General features: G+C 34.3%; 1 protein-coding gene across 4 annotated transcripts; it reads left to right on the top strand.

The window, feature by feature from the left end:
- The first annotated feature begins 7,524 nt into the window (after positions 1-7,524).
- LOC114372247 (prolycopene isomerase, chloroplastic-like) lies at positions 7,525-14,461 on the top strand. Of its 4 annotated transcripts, none has more exons than XM_028329721.1 (13): positions 7,527-8,115; positions 8,722-8,928; positions 9,022-9,121; positions 9,873-9,955; positions 10,235-10,291; positions 11,165-11,317; positions 11,405-11,483; positions 11,606-11,754; positions 11,852-11,986; positions 12,160-12,273; positions 13,365-13,475; positions 13,582-13,690; positions 14,117-14,461. In XM_028329721.1, exons 1-13 carry the CDS (start codon positions 7,657-7,659, stop codon positions 14,188-14,190), a joined length of 1,830 nt encoding a protein of 609 aa, XP_028185522.1. In that variant the 5' UTR covers positions 7,527-7,656; the 3' UTR covers positions 14,191-14,461. The 4 variants fall into 4 exon arrangements, with proteins under 4 accessions (XP_028185523.1, XP_028185522.1, XP_028185525.1 ...); XM_028329724.1 differs by having other exon boundaries at positions 8,063-8,119; XM_028329723.1 differs by lacking the exon at positions 7,527-8,115 and having other exon boundaries at positions 8,740-8,944.
- The last annotated feature ends 509 nt before the right edge of the window (positions 14,462-14,970 follow it).

Below are 14,970 nucleotides of genomic sequence, written 5' to 3' on the forward strand. Positions count from 1 at the left end.
TTTTGAGCACAAAATTTCGTGCTCTTCTCTCCCTCTCCCTTCATTCATCTCCTTCTTCCTCCAAGCTCTTATCCATGACCTCCTATGGTGGTGAGCTTTTTCTAAACTCATCTTCTCCTTGAAGTGGCGTCTCCTCTCTCTCTTCCTTCTCCATTCCGCTGCCATTTATCTTCCAAGAAGCAAAGGAATCCATTGATGAAGAAGATCCTAGGCCTACAAGCTCCAATGGAGCTTGCATCAGCTAGGGACATTAGAAATAACAGAAGACGCTGTTAGAGCCTATGATCAAGCTACGATTCTAATGAGTGGGATAAATGCCAACACCAATTTCCCAATAACCCAAACACCAGAAGGTGATCCAAAGAGCACTACCAACGAGGACACTCCCTCGACCACCACCACGGTGGATCCTACATGTTCATGTGTTCATGTGGGGCTTACAAGACCTTTGTGTCTATATCTGTCGTATTGAAAAATTCTAGGAACCAGAGAGAATATAAATCCTTCTATAAGTTTTTTTATAATTTATTTTAAGAATTTGTCGGTAAAACTTATAATATTTTTTACATGTTTTGATAAGTTTTAACATTTAAGACTTTCAACTTCCGTCTCTATGGCCATGACTAGCTTGTAATTATGGTAGTCTGGGAAAACTTTATGGCCATCCTTTCTGAATGGTGACTTTATGAGATGCCTAAAACAAGTTTAAAATGTCAAGTGTGAACCTTAGGCTATTGTGTTCATGTTATTACAGGTTCAATCTTGAAAAGAGGCTACCCATGTTCTGTGATTCAGAATGGTTGGTATTTGTTAAAAACAATGAAAAAAATAGTTGGGAATATGCTACCCTACCATATATATAGTTAGTTACTTAGTTAGAAAAAAGGCTTATTAGTTGTGCTAGAAAATACGATAACCTTCCTTTGCCACTACCACCCTCTGTTATGCACATGCAAGACTGTTACTTTTGCACTCAAAGTTGAACAAACATTACGGGTATTAAGGACAAGCAAATGCCAATACCAACTACTTTTCTCGAATTAACCAAACACCATTCAAATTCATGGTTATAGTTTTCCAAAGTTTATTATGAAAACAAGCTAGAGAGAGTGGAGCCAATGGTGAACTAGTTTTAGTTTTACTAGAAATTAGAAAAGGCTAGTGAACAACAATTTGGATTATGGAGATGCGAAGCATTTTTCAATTCATGGTATATCTATATCATGCTAAATTCTAAGAATATGGACCCTAATATATAATGTACGAAAAGATAGCATTCACTAGTTTACCTATTAAATGCTAGACAACAATTAATCAAATCCATTTGGGATAGAAAGAGATCAAACATTGAAATAGGAAAAGACAAAAGAAAAAACATTTACATTGGTATGAGATAAAGGTGTGACACCCTCTACCCCTCACATATATATACTAATAAAGGAATAAAAATTCAAATATTAATTAAAAGTATTTTTAAATACAAGTCTTTCAAAGGGGGTAAAAGGTTCACATTCACTTTCTTCTACATCATATTTAAACTTGTCCAAATAAATAATAAAGTCATCTAGGCTCAAACACGGTCGTGTAAGAATTTATACAATTAATATAAAACCCTATACCCCAATGTCACATTCTATCAGAGCGTTGTGTCTTGACGTCCTTCAGCACAAGGTTCCTTAAAGCAATTCACCTAGTCATCTGCTTCCCCGAACACAAAGTTCAAGATCATCACAGGATCCAAAGACAAACAACACACAGGAAGTGAGTTATCACATTCCTAACTAATAGAGAAAAATAAGACAACATACAGGTATAAATATTATATAACAAAATACCATTTACTTGAGCATAACTCACTCTATTTCACCACACATCTCATTCGTTTTCACAACATTCGCATACTTAATAGTCAAAACACAATATCATTAAATCAATCAATATAGAACAATACACAAGCGTTATGCAGCATATACACTAAGACTCAATCCTATATGCAATGTGGTACCATGTCAGTGAAAAACCTCGTCGACCGCCTAGGAGTACATGACAAGACAAACCACACACTAGCAAGTCAAGTCGCTCTCACTAGGTGATATCATAGGGAGACCAGTCAGGGTCACAGTGTTTTGCGAGAATGCTCCAACCATGTGGGATCGAAATAGGCTTAAAAGAGCACTCAAATCGGGTGACCCCCAAGGCCTACACTCTGAAGAGTCCTTCAGGGCCTCTCCCTCCTGATTCAGGTCCAACCCATAAAATATTTTAGCACACAGACTCTATCTATGAACTGTACAAAACACCCGACTCCTCAATTGTTCTCGAATATTTTTAACTCGTCACCCTTTAAGGGTCTTAGCATTAACTCGTCACCCATAAAGGGTCTTAGCATTAACTCATCGCCCTTAAAGGGACTTAGCATTAACTCGTCGCCCTTAAATGATCTTATAGTCGTGTGATTGTACAATCCACAATTTACATCTCAATGCACACAACATCTCAATCACGTGCATACTCAGTTTATCACATACACTCGATCTCAATTACAATGGTATAATATCAAAATAGCATGTTATCACACCTCATGAATCATATTCACTTTACCTATGAACTATGCAATACATACAACTACTCAATTATTTTCAAAATCATTTTAACTCATTGCACTTGTGATTAAACTCATCAGGTTCCCACAATGGATCCCATCACAATACTCGTCGCGGAAAACTCACCGCCCCTAAAGGGTCTTATAGTTATGTGATTGTAAATTTCATAGCTCACAACATAATACACATCTCAATATACATGTATTCCATCATTCATCACATGTTCAATTCACCACATACTCACAATTTCAATCATCATTTCATATCCTCAATATAACAATTTATACAAAAGACTATCATAACCTGGGGACTAAAACCCCTCAAATAATATTACACAATTATATCAAAATCATAGGTCAAAATATACAAATATCAAGAGCACAATTTATCCAACAATTCTTATCAGAACATCAATATTTTATTTATAATCATAAAGAAAAAATTGCAATTTAATAAACATCCCAAAATAAAACCTTAATTTAATCCTCTAAGGATCCCTACACATGTTCTCACTAACCCCCAATTGTGAATAACTCATCTCTTACTTCTAAGCGGACTCACGTGTCTTCCGACAGCGATAGCGGCATCTCTAGCGTTTCCCTGAGATTTCTCCAGTTTTTCCTCCGATTGCTCCGATAGAGTTCCTAAACGTCAGAGAGACGAAGAAGAGATTGAAGCCTCCATATATATTGTCTTCATGAGATTCATTTTTCTCTCTCCATGAGAATTATCTCGTAAATCCCAACTGTGAAAGTGTGGGGAATTGAATTTTAAACTACATATCAAAATTTCATGAAAATCCAACGGTTAACGAAACCAGTATCACAGTTTTACTGAGACTATTTTGGGTTTCGGTGGGAAAAGAGAAAGCTGCGGTGTGAAGGGTATTTCTCTTAGCTCAGACATGTTTTTGAAATTCCCAACGGTGAGGATTCTCGTAATTGGTTTGTGAACGTTGTGCTCAAATTTCACGACGATCTAATGGTGAATGAGTCCAAGATCATTGTTTTTTTGACACAAGTTTGGTGGGCTGCGGGAAAAAGAAAGGATTTTGGGGAAGAGGAGAGGGAAAACGAAATTGAAAGGATGAACAGTCGTAAAAGCTACCGTCTGAATACTATTATTTTATTTATTTTTATTATTTTATAAAAACAAATTCTATTTTATTTGTTATCAAATGTATAAAATACCTTTTTATTTTCTCTCAAACTATTATTTTTAATCTAGTCTACGTAAAATGGGATGTTACAAAAGGTATGCACTGACAAGACCATCTATTTTCATGACTCAATACTTCAACAACCAATCCCCTTAATCTAGCTACATGGCTAGCTAGCTACTTTAATGTGCAGCCTAATATTCACTAATACTAATAATGAGCTACAATACAACATCTCAAACCCTTACACTAATTAAGCCACACACATATGATAGGTATATGCATGACTTAACCACATCTTATAGGGGAAAATAGAATCGGCCCCATCACAGCTCAACTAGGGATCGCGAGCACCAAAGGACTACAATGTACCTCTAACATTAATTAGTTAGCCATTTCCATTTTATTAACAAATATAACTACATAATGGAAATCTAGTGCAAATAATATGTTGTCATAAAACAAAAAGTAGTAACAAAACTAAACCAACAAGAGAAGAATACAACGAATAAACCGGTTGTCCAAAACCTGTTATTTCACAAACATCGACGGCAGCGACTTCAATGATCACAGAGCACAACGACTTCAACGGAGTAATCAAACATCGAGAGAACGGCGGGAGGTTGTGTGAATGAGCGGGGTGATATCATGGCACGACCGAATAACTTAAATTGCCCTAATTCAAATACGATTTTCGCGAGACTGTATTTGAATATTGTAATATTATGCCGGTTTTCCTCAAAACATCATCATTTTTATGGTTTCAAAGACATTTTTGATGCAAATCGTCTTTGAAATGGTGCCAATAATTACAAAATTGCCACCGCTACCCATACGATGACAGTTCTTCGATAACCGTTGTGGTATTTGCATAGTAGTGCTTGTATCCAACAACTCAACACATGCTTAGATGTACAAAAACAATAATAATACACATACATATAGTTTTCCTTTGATTATTTCAAATTTTTTCTATGTGGAGATCAACACATTCTAAGTTATATCCAACATCTAAGGCTATAGTATCAACTCATGGATCACAATGTGTCTGGACTCTAAGACCACAAATCAACACAAACCACTAAGGGAGTCTTACCAAAGTACTAGGAAGGGGTGTGTATAGGAAAAAAGTATAGGTGGATAGCAAAAGCCCAAACCCACCTCAAAGACTTTCTTCAATTCTCTTATATGTTGAAATCCCATCCTTTTTCTCTCATTTCCTTCATACTTTCCTCCTTCAAAGTTTTTCCTCTTCCTTGGAGCTTGAACTTTGAATTTCTACATCATTAGTGGCATATTTCTACTTCTCTAGAGTCTCCTTAGTTGATTCCTAGTTGGTAAACACCTATCTTAGTCTCTTTTGATATTTAGATTTCATTTTCTCCTTCGACAAGTAACTAACCAAGAAATGGGTTTCATCTAAAATCTTGATGGGTGGATCAAAATTTGATTGAAGCTTGTTTGGCATTGATATAGGTCTCTTCTAGTTGAATCCAAAGGAAGAGTTGAGTAAATAGCTCTCTAAGAGCACCAAGTTTATCTTTATAACTTCTTTAATAAAATCTCAAAACCTATTTGGTAAGGGAAGCTTTCTCTTTATAATGTCTATAGTGGGAGAAATGTTCCTTGCACTAAGCTTTCTCTTTTCTCATATACACTCAAACCTATCCTAGTAAAATTACGATCCTGGACTCCTCAACCGTTGGATCATTGTGAAATTGGAACACCACCTTCGGAACCCATCTTCACATATTCTCACCATTGGGATTTGCAAAATAATGTTTCTGCGAAGTAATGTTTTTGCAGTGAGGTCATGGGTATTATATAATTCATGAGCAGTGTCTGTGTACAAAAATTGTTTTAGGGGTTGGACCTCAATTAGGAAGGTGAGACTCTAATGGATTCTTCAGACTCTAGGCCTTGGGGGTTAAAGACACTCGGTTTGAATGTTCCTTTAAGCCTATGTTGATCTCATATGGTTGGAGCATTCTCGCAAAATAGATTGACCCTGACAGGTCACCTTATGATTTTATTTAGCGAGAGTGACCTGACATACCCATTGTGTGGTGTGTCTTGTTATGTACTCCTAAACGCCCCGGTGTGATTTTTCACTTACATGGTACCACATTGCATTTAGGATTGAGTCTTAGTGTGTCTGTTGCATAATGTTTGTGTATTGATCGATATTGATTGATTTAGTGATATTGTGTTTTGATCCTTGAGTATGTGAATGATCTAAAAATAAATGAGACGTGTTGTGTTGAGATGTGATGTTACACGACAAGTGGTGGAATGACGTGAACTATGTTTAAGTAAGTTGTATTTCGTTTATATGATATGTATATCTACATGGTGTCTTGTTTCTCTCTATTAGTTAGGAATGTGATAACTCACTCCCTGTGTGTTGTTTGTGTTTGGATCCTGTGATGATCTCAAACTTTGTGTTCGAATGAGTATATGACTAGGTGGATTGCTTTAAGGAATAATATGCTGAAAAATGTCGGGACACAATACTCTGATAAGATGTGACATTGAGACATAAGTTTCCATATTAATTGTATCATGTTTTGGACATTCTTGTTTTGAGCCGAGATGATTTTATTATTTATTTGTATAAGTTCTATTGTGATTTTAGAAAAATGAATGTGAGTCTTTTACCCTTTTGAAATGTTTTTATTTGAATGTGTTTCAAAAACTCTTAATTAATTTCACATTCCTATTTTTTTTATTATTAGTAGATATATGTATGAGATAGAGGGTTTCATAAATTCAAAATATAATTTTTTCAATAAAATTATATACAACAGTTTTTCTTGTAGACTACAATGCCAATAGTGAATATAGAGGAAAGATAATTATACAAATAACGTGCTATTGAAAAAAAATAAAAACTTATAAATTTTTAAAAACAGAGATGATAACTTTTTACACGAAGAGATGATAACTTGATAAGTAATAAAAAGAACAAGAGAAAGAAAATAACAAATTTCCATGAATGTTGTCTAGAAATGTGGTATCCTATTTCTACGTACAAACGGTAAGAGAGCGTTTAGTAAAGGCAAAAATTTTAGTTTCTTTGTAATTTGAATTTAGAAATGTTTGTTTTTCCAGTTTATTTTGTTAAAAAATAATTCTCACGAAACAATATTTTTAGTTAATGTTTTCATAACCGGACATGTGAGAATCTAACTTTTCTCAAGTTTAAAAAAAGTTTTAGTGCAATATAAATACTACATTATTTTTACTAGATCATTTAATATAATAAGTAATTAAATTTTTTGAGAAACTTATATAAATATTTTCAAGATTACTAATGACGAATCAAACAAATTCCAATGAATAAATAAAAAGAGATTTTAATTATTTTTTAGAATCATAATTTTCCGGCGTGATTTTTAAAAATCCTGATTTTCGGCCAATGAAAAAAGTCCCCTTCTTCTAAACACATTCTGATTGATCGAGTAGAGGTGGTTTAATTGTATGAACTTTAATTAAGGAGTCTAAAGGTAGAGTAACATGCATGAATGCTTGCAAATCTTTTAATACTTCTTCGAAAAATAGTACTCAATATTAACTATTAAGGGAAAATATAAATAATCATAATATACAATAAATATGCGCATCCACTTATTAAATACAGTAAATTAAATATTAATAACAATTAAATGATTTTTTTGTCATTTTGAATTTATTGAATTTAATAATTTCCCGGTTTGGACCAACAAATAACAAACAAACGTTATCTGTCTTTCTCTATTGTAGGAATCAATTTTACTAGTGAGTGGAATCCTTACACACCAACGCCATTACAAATTACAAAACATTTCTTTCCCCAACCCTCCATTCCAATGCCAATTTGTCACACCTCCACCAAAACATAAAAAAAAAAAAAAAATGCTCAATTCCTCTTTCCTCACCGTTTCTGAACACACCTTTTCCCACACTCCCCATCATTTCCCAACAAGGGCTTCTTCTCAAAGCCCCAACCTTCAGCCACAGTTTCAATCTTTAGCCTTTGCAAACCATGTAGTGAGTGAATTCCCATCTGGGTCTTGCTCCAATGCCCCCAGAAGAAAAGGGGTGTTGGCTGTGCGGTCAAAGTCAACGCTGGGAGTAGAAGAAGTGGTGGCAGAGGGAGGAGGAGTGAAGGGTAAGGGTGAAGAAGAGTTTGATGCAATTGTTATAGGGTCTGGGATTGGAGGGTTGGTTGCAGGGACACAGTTAGCAGTGAAGGGTGCAAGAGTTTTGGTTTTGGAGAAGTATGTGATTCCTGGTGGAAGCTCTGGTTTTTACCAGAGAGATGGGTATACTTTTGATGTGGGGTCCTCTGTCATGTTTGGTTTCAGTGATAAGGTCAGTTATTTATTCAATTTTGGTGCATGTGATTCTTTTTCTGTTATCATTTACTTTAATTTCATTTCATTAGTGATGTGATGAGATATGGATGGTGTTGAACATTTGGGGGTGAGAGGTCACTGGGCTGAATGTTACAGTGAAGGAATATGGATGCTTTGTTTGTGAGAGGGACTTACTGTTTCTCCCTGGTTTCCATGCAATCACTTTTTGTTTTTGTTTTTGGGTTTACTAATAAGTAAACACACTATTCTGTGATAATCTATCAGTTTAATTGTGCTTAGCTAGTGGCAATGAGCAAAATGGCTGCATCTAGTTTGCTCTTAAGATTAGTTTATGATAACAGAAAGACCGCATGAGAAGTAAATTATGGAATCAAAAGCATAAACATAGATGATTTTTCAGTGACAATCCCATGAGGCCATGGCCATGAGTTGCTTTATGCAAAACTTGGTTTTTGATCAATTAAGCTCCAAATAACTATATTTTGCTAATTTATGAGTAATGCCTTAGCCAACAGTAGCTTTTTGGGTACTTCTAATTATTCTTTATGTTGAATGGTATGCTTCCTAGGATCATGAGCATCATGTGAGTTAAATTTTGTAGGGTAATCTCAATTTGATAACACAAGCGTTGGAAGCAGTTGGTTGTCGGATGCAAGTGGTGCCTGATCCAACAACCGTTTACTTCCATCTACCAAATAACCTTTCTGTTCGAGTGCACAAAGAATATGATAAATTTACTGAAGAATTGACCAGTTACTTTCCCCATGAAAAGGAGGGTATTCTCAAATTCTACGGTGAATGCTGGAAGGTTTGTCTTAATTGAGGTGACTGCAGCCCCCTAAAGGCATTTTTGCCTCTCTTTGAAATTCACTTTTTAAGAGCTTTTATGTGTTATGGCTAGATTTTTGATGCCCTGAATTCGTTGGAATTGAAGTCACTAGAAGAGCCACTCTACCTTTTTGGACAGTTTTTTCAGAAGCCACTTGAATGCTTGACACTAGGTATTTTCATCTTGTTTATTTTAAAATGAGAGGCCACAAATGTAAAACTCTAAACTTCAAATGTATGATTTAAAAGAAATGTTGAGTGGGAACAAAGGGTCTCAAAGGGAACAAATGCATCACTAAACTATATGTTATTTACAGTTTGCTTCTTAAATGCTGCATAGTTGACTCAACAAATTTTACCCTAACCATGAATATCAGGGCAAGATTTGAGTTACTGATGCTTATGAAAATTCCTCATACAATTAATTTTTTTTATCTTCCTGAATAAGGATACACTAGACCTAGAGAATTACATCTGATGTACATAATCTACTTTTAACTGTGAAGAATGTGGATAGAACAAACATTTCAGCCAACCTGTATTGATCTCCTAAGGGGTCTCTGAATTTGTGATTAAATTGGCTTAAATCTTTGAAATGTGTCAATTTATTGTAATACCACGCTGTGATACTTAATTTATGAAAACCTTTGAAATGAAAATTTCAATCAATGTGAGCATCTTTAACTTTTTCTTTGTCTATTAGAACATAGCAAAGGGTGTGATCATTCTTGGTATATTTCTTTTGTATGGCATTTAGGTGATAGACCAGTCTCTATTAACCAATAAGCATGACATGCCTAGTAACAGTGCACTACTGATATGGGTTGGCATTGACCACCATCTGCACATCCCTCCATATTTGTGCCTTTTATCAATGTTTTCAGATGTTTTGTTCTTTAGCCTTTCTGACGATATTTTTGGCAGCCTATTATTTGCCTCAAAATGCTGGAGCCATAGCTCGGAAGTACATTCAAGATCCACAGTTGTTGTCTTTCATAGATGCAGAGGTAGATAGATGTAACTATTTGTTTGATTCAGTTAGAAGTTTCAAGAAATTATTAAGGAAAATGTGTCCTGATGAGGAATCAATTCTAGTGGATCTCATGTATGAGGTTGAGGAAAATTGTTGTGGGTCCCATTGTAGAAATTGAGGCAAAAATAAACAGTGCCACATGATTTGTATCTTTTTCTAAAAACTATTTTCAAGTGAGATAGCACCACTGATTTACACATTGATTAATTATTCAGTTATTGGTGCATGATTGGTAAAATATGTGTTATTGCAGTGTTTTATAGTGAGCACAGTCAATGCTTTGCAGACACCAATGATCAATGCTGCCATGGTAATCTATTCATTTATCTTTTTCATTCTTTTAGTTCTTTTAATCTTATTGCATTTCTTAAATTGTCTAGGAGAGGAGGATTCATGCTTGCATTCATTGTTTCTGGTTGCAATGGATGGGATTGGGGGATTAGAAAGTAAAATATGGAACTAGCATGAATTTGATCCAACATAGACTGCTTAGTCCTAATAACTTTACAAATATTCTATTATTTTTTTATTTGAAATGTTAAACATATAAATTGTAAGATGTAAATGCCACCCTTCAGTTAGTATTTGTCATGTTTTTGATCTGTTGTTTTTTCTTTCTAATAACTGATTCTAAAATGCGTAAAGGGTTAAATTTAGTCCTTAATCCTTATAAATATAGCAAATTTTGGTTTAAGTTCTACTCTTTTCGGTTGGACTTTGTTCTCATAATTTATTTATTTTATTTTTTTTGGAAAATAGTCCCTAATCCCTATTATTATTTAGTGATGACATGTCATTGGCATACATCTTAGCATGCTACCTAAATGACCACTCCAACATTGAATGTGACGTGGCATGTCTGAATGCATGCTAGATTATCACTAAATAGGAATAGGAACCATGCTCAAAATTTAAAAAATTTATAAGGACCAAAACCGACAATTTTTTTTTGAAGGACTAAAACCAAAATTTGCAATTTTTACAGGGACTCAACATATTAAACCCACCATGAGAAGTGTAGGGGTGACTGACAGATAACACTGTTTGAATTAGAAATTCATGTTACCTGTCCAAACAGTGAAAACACTAATGTAATGTCAAGTATAGTGTCCATTTGCATAGTTCACCTATGCCTCTCTTGCTCTCCATTTCCTGCATAGCTAGACTCCTTTTTCTCCTTCAGGTTCTATGTGACAGACACTTTGGTGGGATTAACTACCCTCTTGGGGGTGTTGGTGGGATTGCAAAGTCCTTAGCAAAAGGTCTCGTTGATCAGGGTAGTGAGATAGCTTACAAAGCAAATGTCACCAGTATTATAATTGAGCAGGGCAAAGCTGTAAGTGAGACATCAGTATAGAAACATTGAATACATATTTTGGAAAGAAGTTTTGTTTCCTCAAGAACTGTACTATGCTTTTTGCAGGTTGGTGTGAGGCTTTCAAATGGCAGAGAGTTCTTTGCCAAAACCATAATATCAAATGCTACCAGATGGGATACATTTGGTTGGTTCCAAATAAGAATTTTTATAAGATTTTTTGTTAATATTTCAATGATAATCTCCGATATGTTTCTCTGCCTTCATTCGGTCTTAGTTAACCTCTAATTGCATAATGCTACATTGTAGGAAAGTTACTGAAGGACATTCCACTTCCGAAAGAAGAAGAGAACTTCCAGAAAGTTTATGTTAAAGCTCCATCTTTTCTTTCAATTCACATGGGGGTTAAAGCAGAGGTTTTACCACCAGATACAGACTGTCACCATTTCGTGCTTGAGGTAGTTGGAAGTTTGCTCAACTTATATTCCTTAATAGTCTTTGTGCCTTAGAACAAATAATTAACTTTATTTATGCATTTCATCTGCACCTCTCTAGAGCAACTGGTCCAAATTGGAGGAGCCATATGGAAGTATCTTTCTAAGTATACCAACTGTTCTTGATTCATCATTGGCTCCTGAAGGCCGTCATATCCTTCATATATTCACAACTTCTTCTGTGGAGGACTGGGAGGTAGGCAATACTGAATAATGATTACTGGTAAACAAAGTTGAAGATTTTCACGTTGCTTGCTTCTATGACTTATAGTTTTTTTTGTTTTTCTTTTTGCCTGCTGTTTTACTCATTTGCAGATTAGTTTATGCTTAAAATCTCAATATCAAATATGTCACTGTTTTCTGTGCTAGGGTCTTTCAAGAGCAGACTACGAGGCAAAGAAGCAGCTTGTAGCAGATGAAATCACAAGCAGATTAGAGAATAAATTGTTTCCAGGTCTTAGATCATCCATTGATTTTATGGAGGTATGGACTATAACCTCAGACGTCATACTACTGAATGGTATTTCTGTGACTTCCTATGCTGTAACAAGCAATTCAAAAATAAATCAAGGAGATGTTATTGTACTTATCTTTATTAGCTCAACCACATGGGCATGAACACAAATTTTCTGTCTGCATTGGTTAAAATGTTTTAATTTTAAAAATTTAGTTAATCTGGCAGTTCGTTACTTGGATTTGTTGATCTCTCTTTGGTTAATTCAGAATTATGCAGATATGATATTGTGGTATGTGGAACATTGATTTGTGTAATGGCATTTGAATAATGCTATTTTCCTGTCGACAAAATAATAATCTGGTGTTATATTTGAAAAGAACTTATTACAGTCTACTTCACTGCTTGTGGGCCTAAATTGTGTCGTGCTAAAGGTGACGGTTAAGCATAAATGTTGGTGCAGCATAACTGCATTTGTTCTTGAAAGATCCAAACCCCACCCAGCATTTAATATAGTGATGCCTGTTTCTGTTTAAGTGTTTTTAATTGTTAAAAAAAACCTTTATTTCTTTGTTTTAGGTGATTCTGTGGCCGTCCTCAAATGTGATACTCTTTTTTGTGATGCTTGTAACAGACTGCAACTAGAATAGTAGGCAAGAGAAGCTGTTCCCATGTTATTGTTGGTATTACCCGTAGACATAATTTGTAAAACAATCAATACTGAATATTTCATATGCTAGTTTTTTCTTTCTTTCATAGGTGTTTGTAGTTTCCGTTAATTTTTCAAATTTTTGTTTTAGTCGTGTGGATGAAATCCTTTCATTTAAAGCAGTCAAAATTAATTCAATAGGATTACTTTTAGAAAAACATCTGGAAGTGGGACAGCTTATACTTGATTAAATTAAGAGCTATTAGAAAATCATTTTGAATCAAAACAGGAGAACCACTTTCATCGAAGCTGGTAGCTAAGAAGCATGCTTGCTATTCTGTTAGTGTTTGAATTATCTGTTTAGATGGATGAGACTATCTATATAATGCTTAGGAATTCTTTTTGTGTTTGATTCTTATGCCTTTTTCTATTATGTGTATGTTTTTTCTGAAATTTTAAGCCTCATTATAGGTAGGGACCCCAAAGACACACCGGCGATACCTGGCTCGTGACGAGGGAACTTATGGTCCGATGCCGCGCAGAATCCCAAAAGGGTTATTGGGAATGCCATTCAATACCACAGTAAGTCTACTTCCACAAGAAAATAACTGGTTCAGTTATGGAAACACTCTGCTATGCTTTTAGAAGGCACTGATTAACTAAAGCCATAAACCAATAAAACTTTCAGGGCATAGATGGTCTTTACTGTGTTGGTGATAGCTGCTTCCCTGGACAAGGTGTTATTGCTGTAGCTTTCTCAGGAGTTATGTGTGCTCATCGAGTAGCTGCTGATATTGGTAAGATAGAGCATTCCTTCAAATGTGCAACACATTAATAGCAAGCTTTCCTTCAAATTCTGGCAAACCCTTACTTAATGCTTCAAATGCACAAAGTTATAAGCACTCCCATGTTCTGGCAAATTTACATTATGTTTCACATAATGTGAAGAAATGCATGTGTGTTATTCCTTCAAATGTCAATAGCAAATGCACAAAGTTGTTGTTTCTATTGTGCTTACCTTTTAAGTTAAATTTATATTTTAGTTATATATGTTTGCTCCTGTTAATTTCAAAATTTTTAATACACATTGCCAGAATTTGAATCTGTGAATATTGGGATATCATGGTATATAACACTGTTGAACTGCTCTTGCTGAGAATGGTGAACTTCTAATTGGATTTTTCTTTACCCTCATTTTATTTAATTTTTATTCCTTTAAATAGGGCTGGAGAAGAAGTCACCTGTGTTGGATTCCATGCTGCTTCGGTTGCTTGGTTGGTTAAGAACAATGGCATGAGATTTAATATATAGGAGCATTTGTTGGATGCAGTATCATCATCCATTTTTCATAAGAAGCTCAACTTTCATTACAGCATTGGTTCATTGCAGATTTCATCCACAATTTTCAAGAGTCATCAATTTGTCACAGAAGGGGCCAAAGTTTAAAATGTATAAGTTTAATGTAATAATTTTGATAATATCATGTCTTATACGTGATTTAAGTAATTTATAATAATATTTAAATATTAAATATTTTCTTAATTTTATTTTTGCAATATTTTTTTTAACTTTAGTAATACACTCCCTAGACTTTTATAACCTTGTCTGCTACTGAATAAAAAAAAGGAGAATTGATCTATTTTTTTGAAAGAATCTAGATAAATTATTCACAGGAAAAAAATTGATCACAAGAAAAATCTATAAATTAAAGTCATATTGTATAAGTTTCTTGTAAAAAATGAAGTCATGGAAAAATGAGTTTGAAAAATATATAAAAAAAAACAATTTCTAAATTATGTTAGGCTAGGTTTAAAAATCATATCATAAAATAAAAAACGATCATTATTTTGAAAATATCATTTTAACTCACTTTAAAAACTAAGAAACTAATAATAGAAAATCAATCTGAATATAGTCAAAAACATAAAGATCAAAAGTGAATTTTAGTCATATTTTTAGTATTGTAGTATAGTCCTTTTTACATTTTCATTGTTAGGTCTTAATTCTATAAAAATTCCTAGGTGATTCTTCCTAGCTATAAATAAGTAAAAATAGTTGAAAGGAGACACAATCATCC

The sequence above is a fragment of the Glycine soja genome, chromosome 10 (assembly GCF_004193775.1).
Source record: "Glycine soja cultivar W05 chromosome 10, ASM419377v2, whole genome shotgun sequence".
In the NCBI taxonomy this organism is placed as follows: Eukaryota; Viridiplantae; Streptophyta; class Magnoliopsida; order Fabales; family Fabaceae; genus Glycine; species Glycine soja.

Excerpts from the sequence above, each read along its gene's own strand:
- LOC114372247 (XM_028329721.1), top strand. The coding sequence starts at position 7,657 with ATGCTCAATTCCTCTTTCCTCACCGTTTCTGAACACACCTTTTCCCAC. Across the intron at positions 8,116-8,721 it reads TGTTTGGTTTCAGTGATAAG|GGTAATCTCAATTTGATAAC; the intron begins GTCAGTTATTTA and ends TAAATTTTGTAG. Across the intron at positions 11,318-11,404 it reads TAATTGAGCAGGGCAAAGCT|GTTGGTGTGAGGCTTTCAAA; the intron begins GTAAGTGAGACA and ends TGCTTTTTGCAG.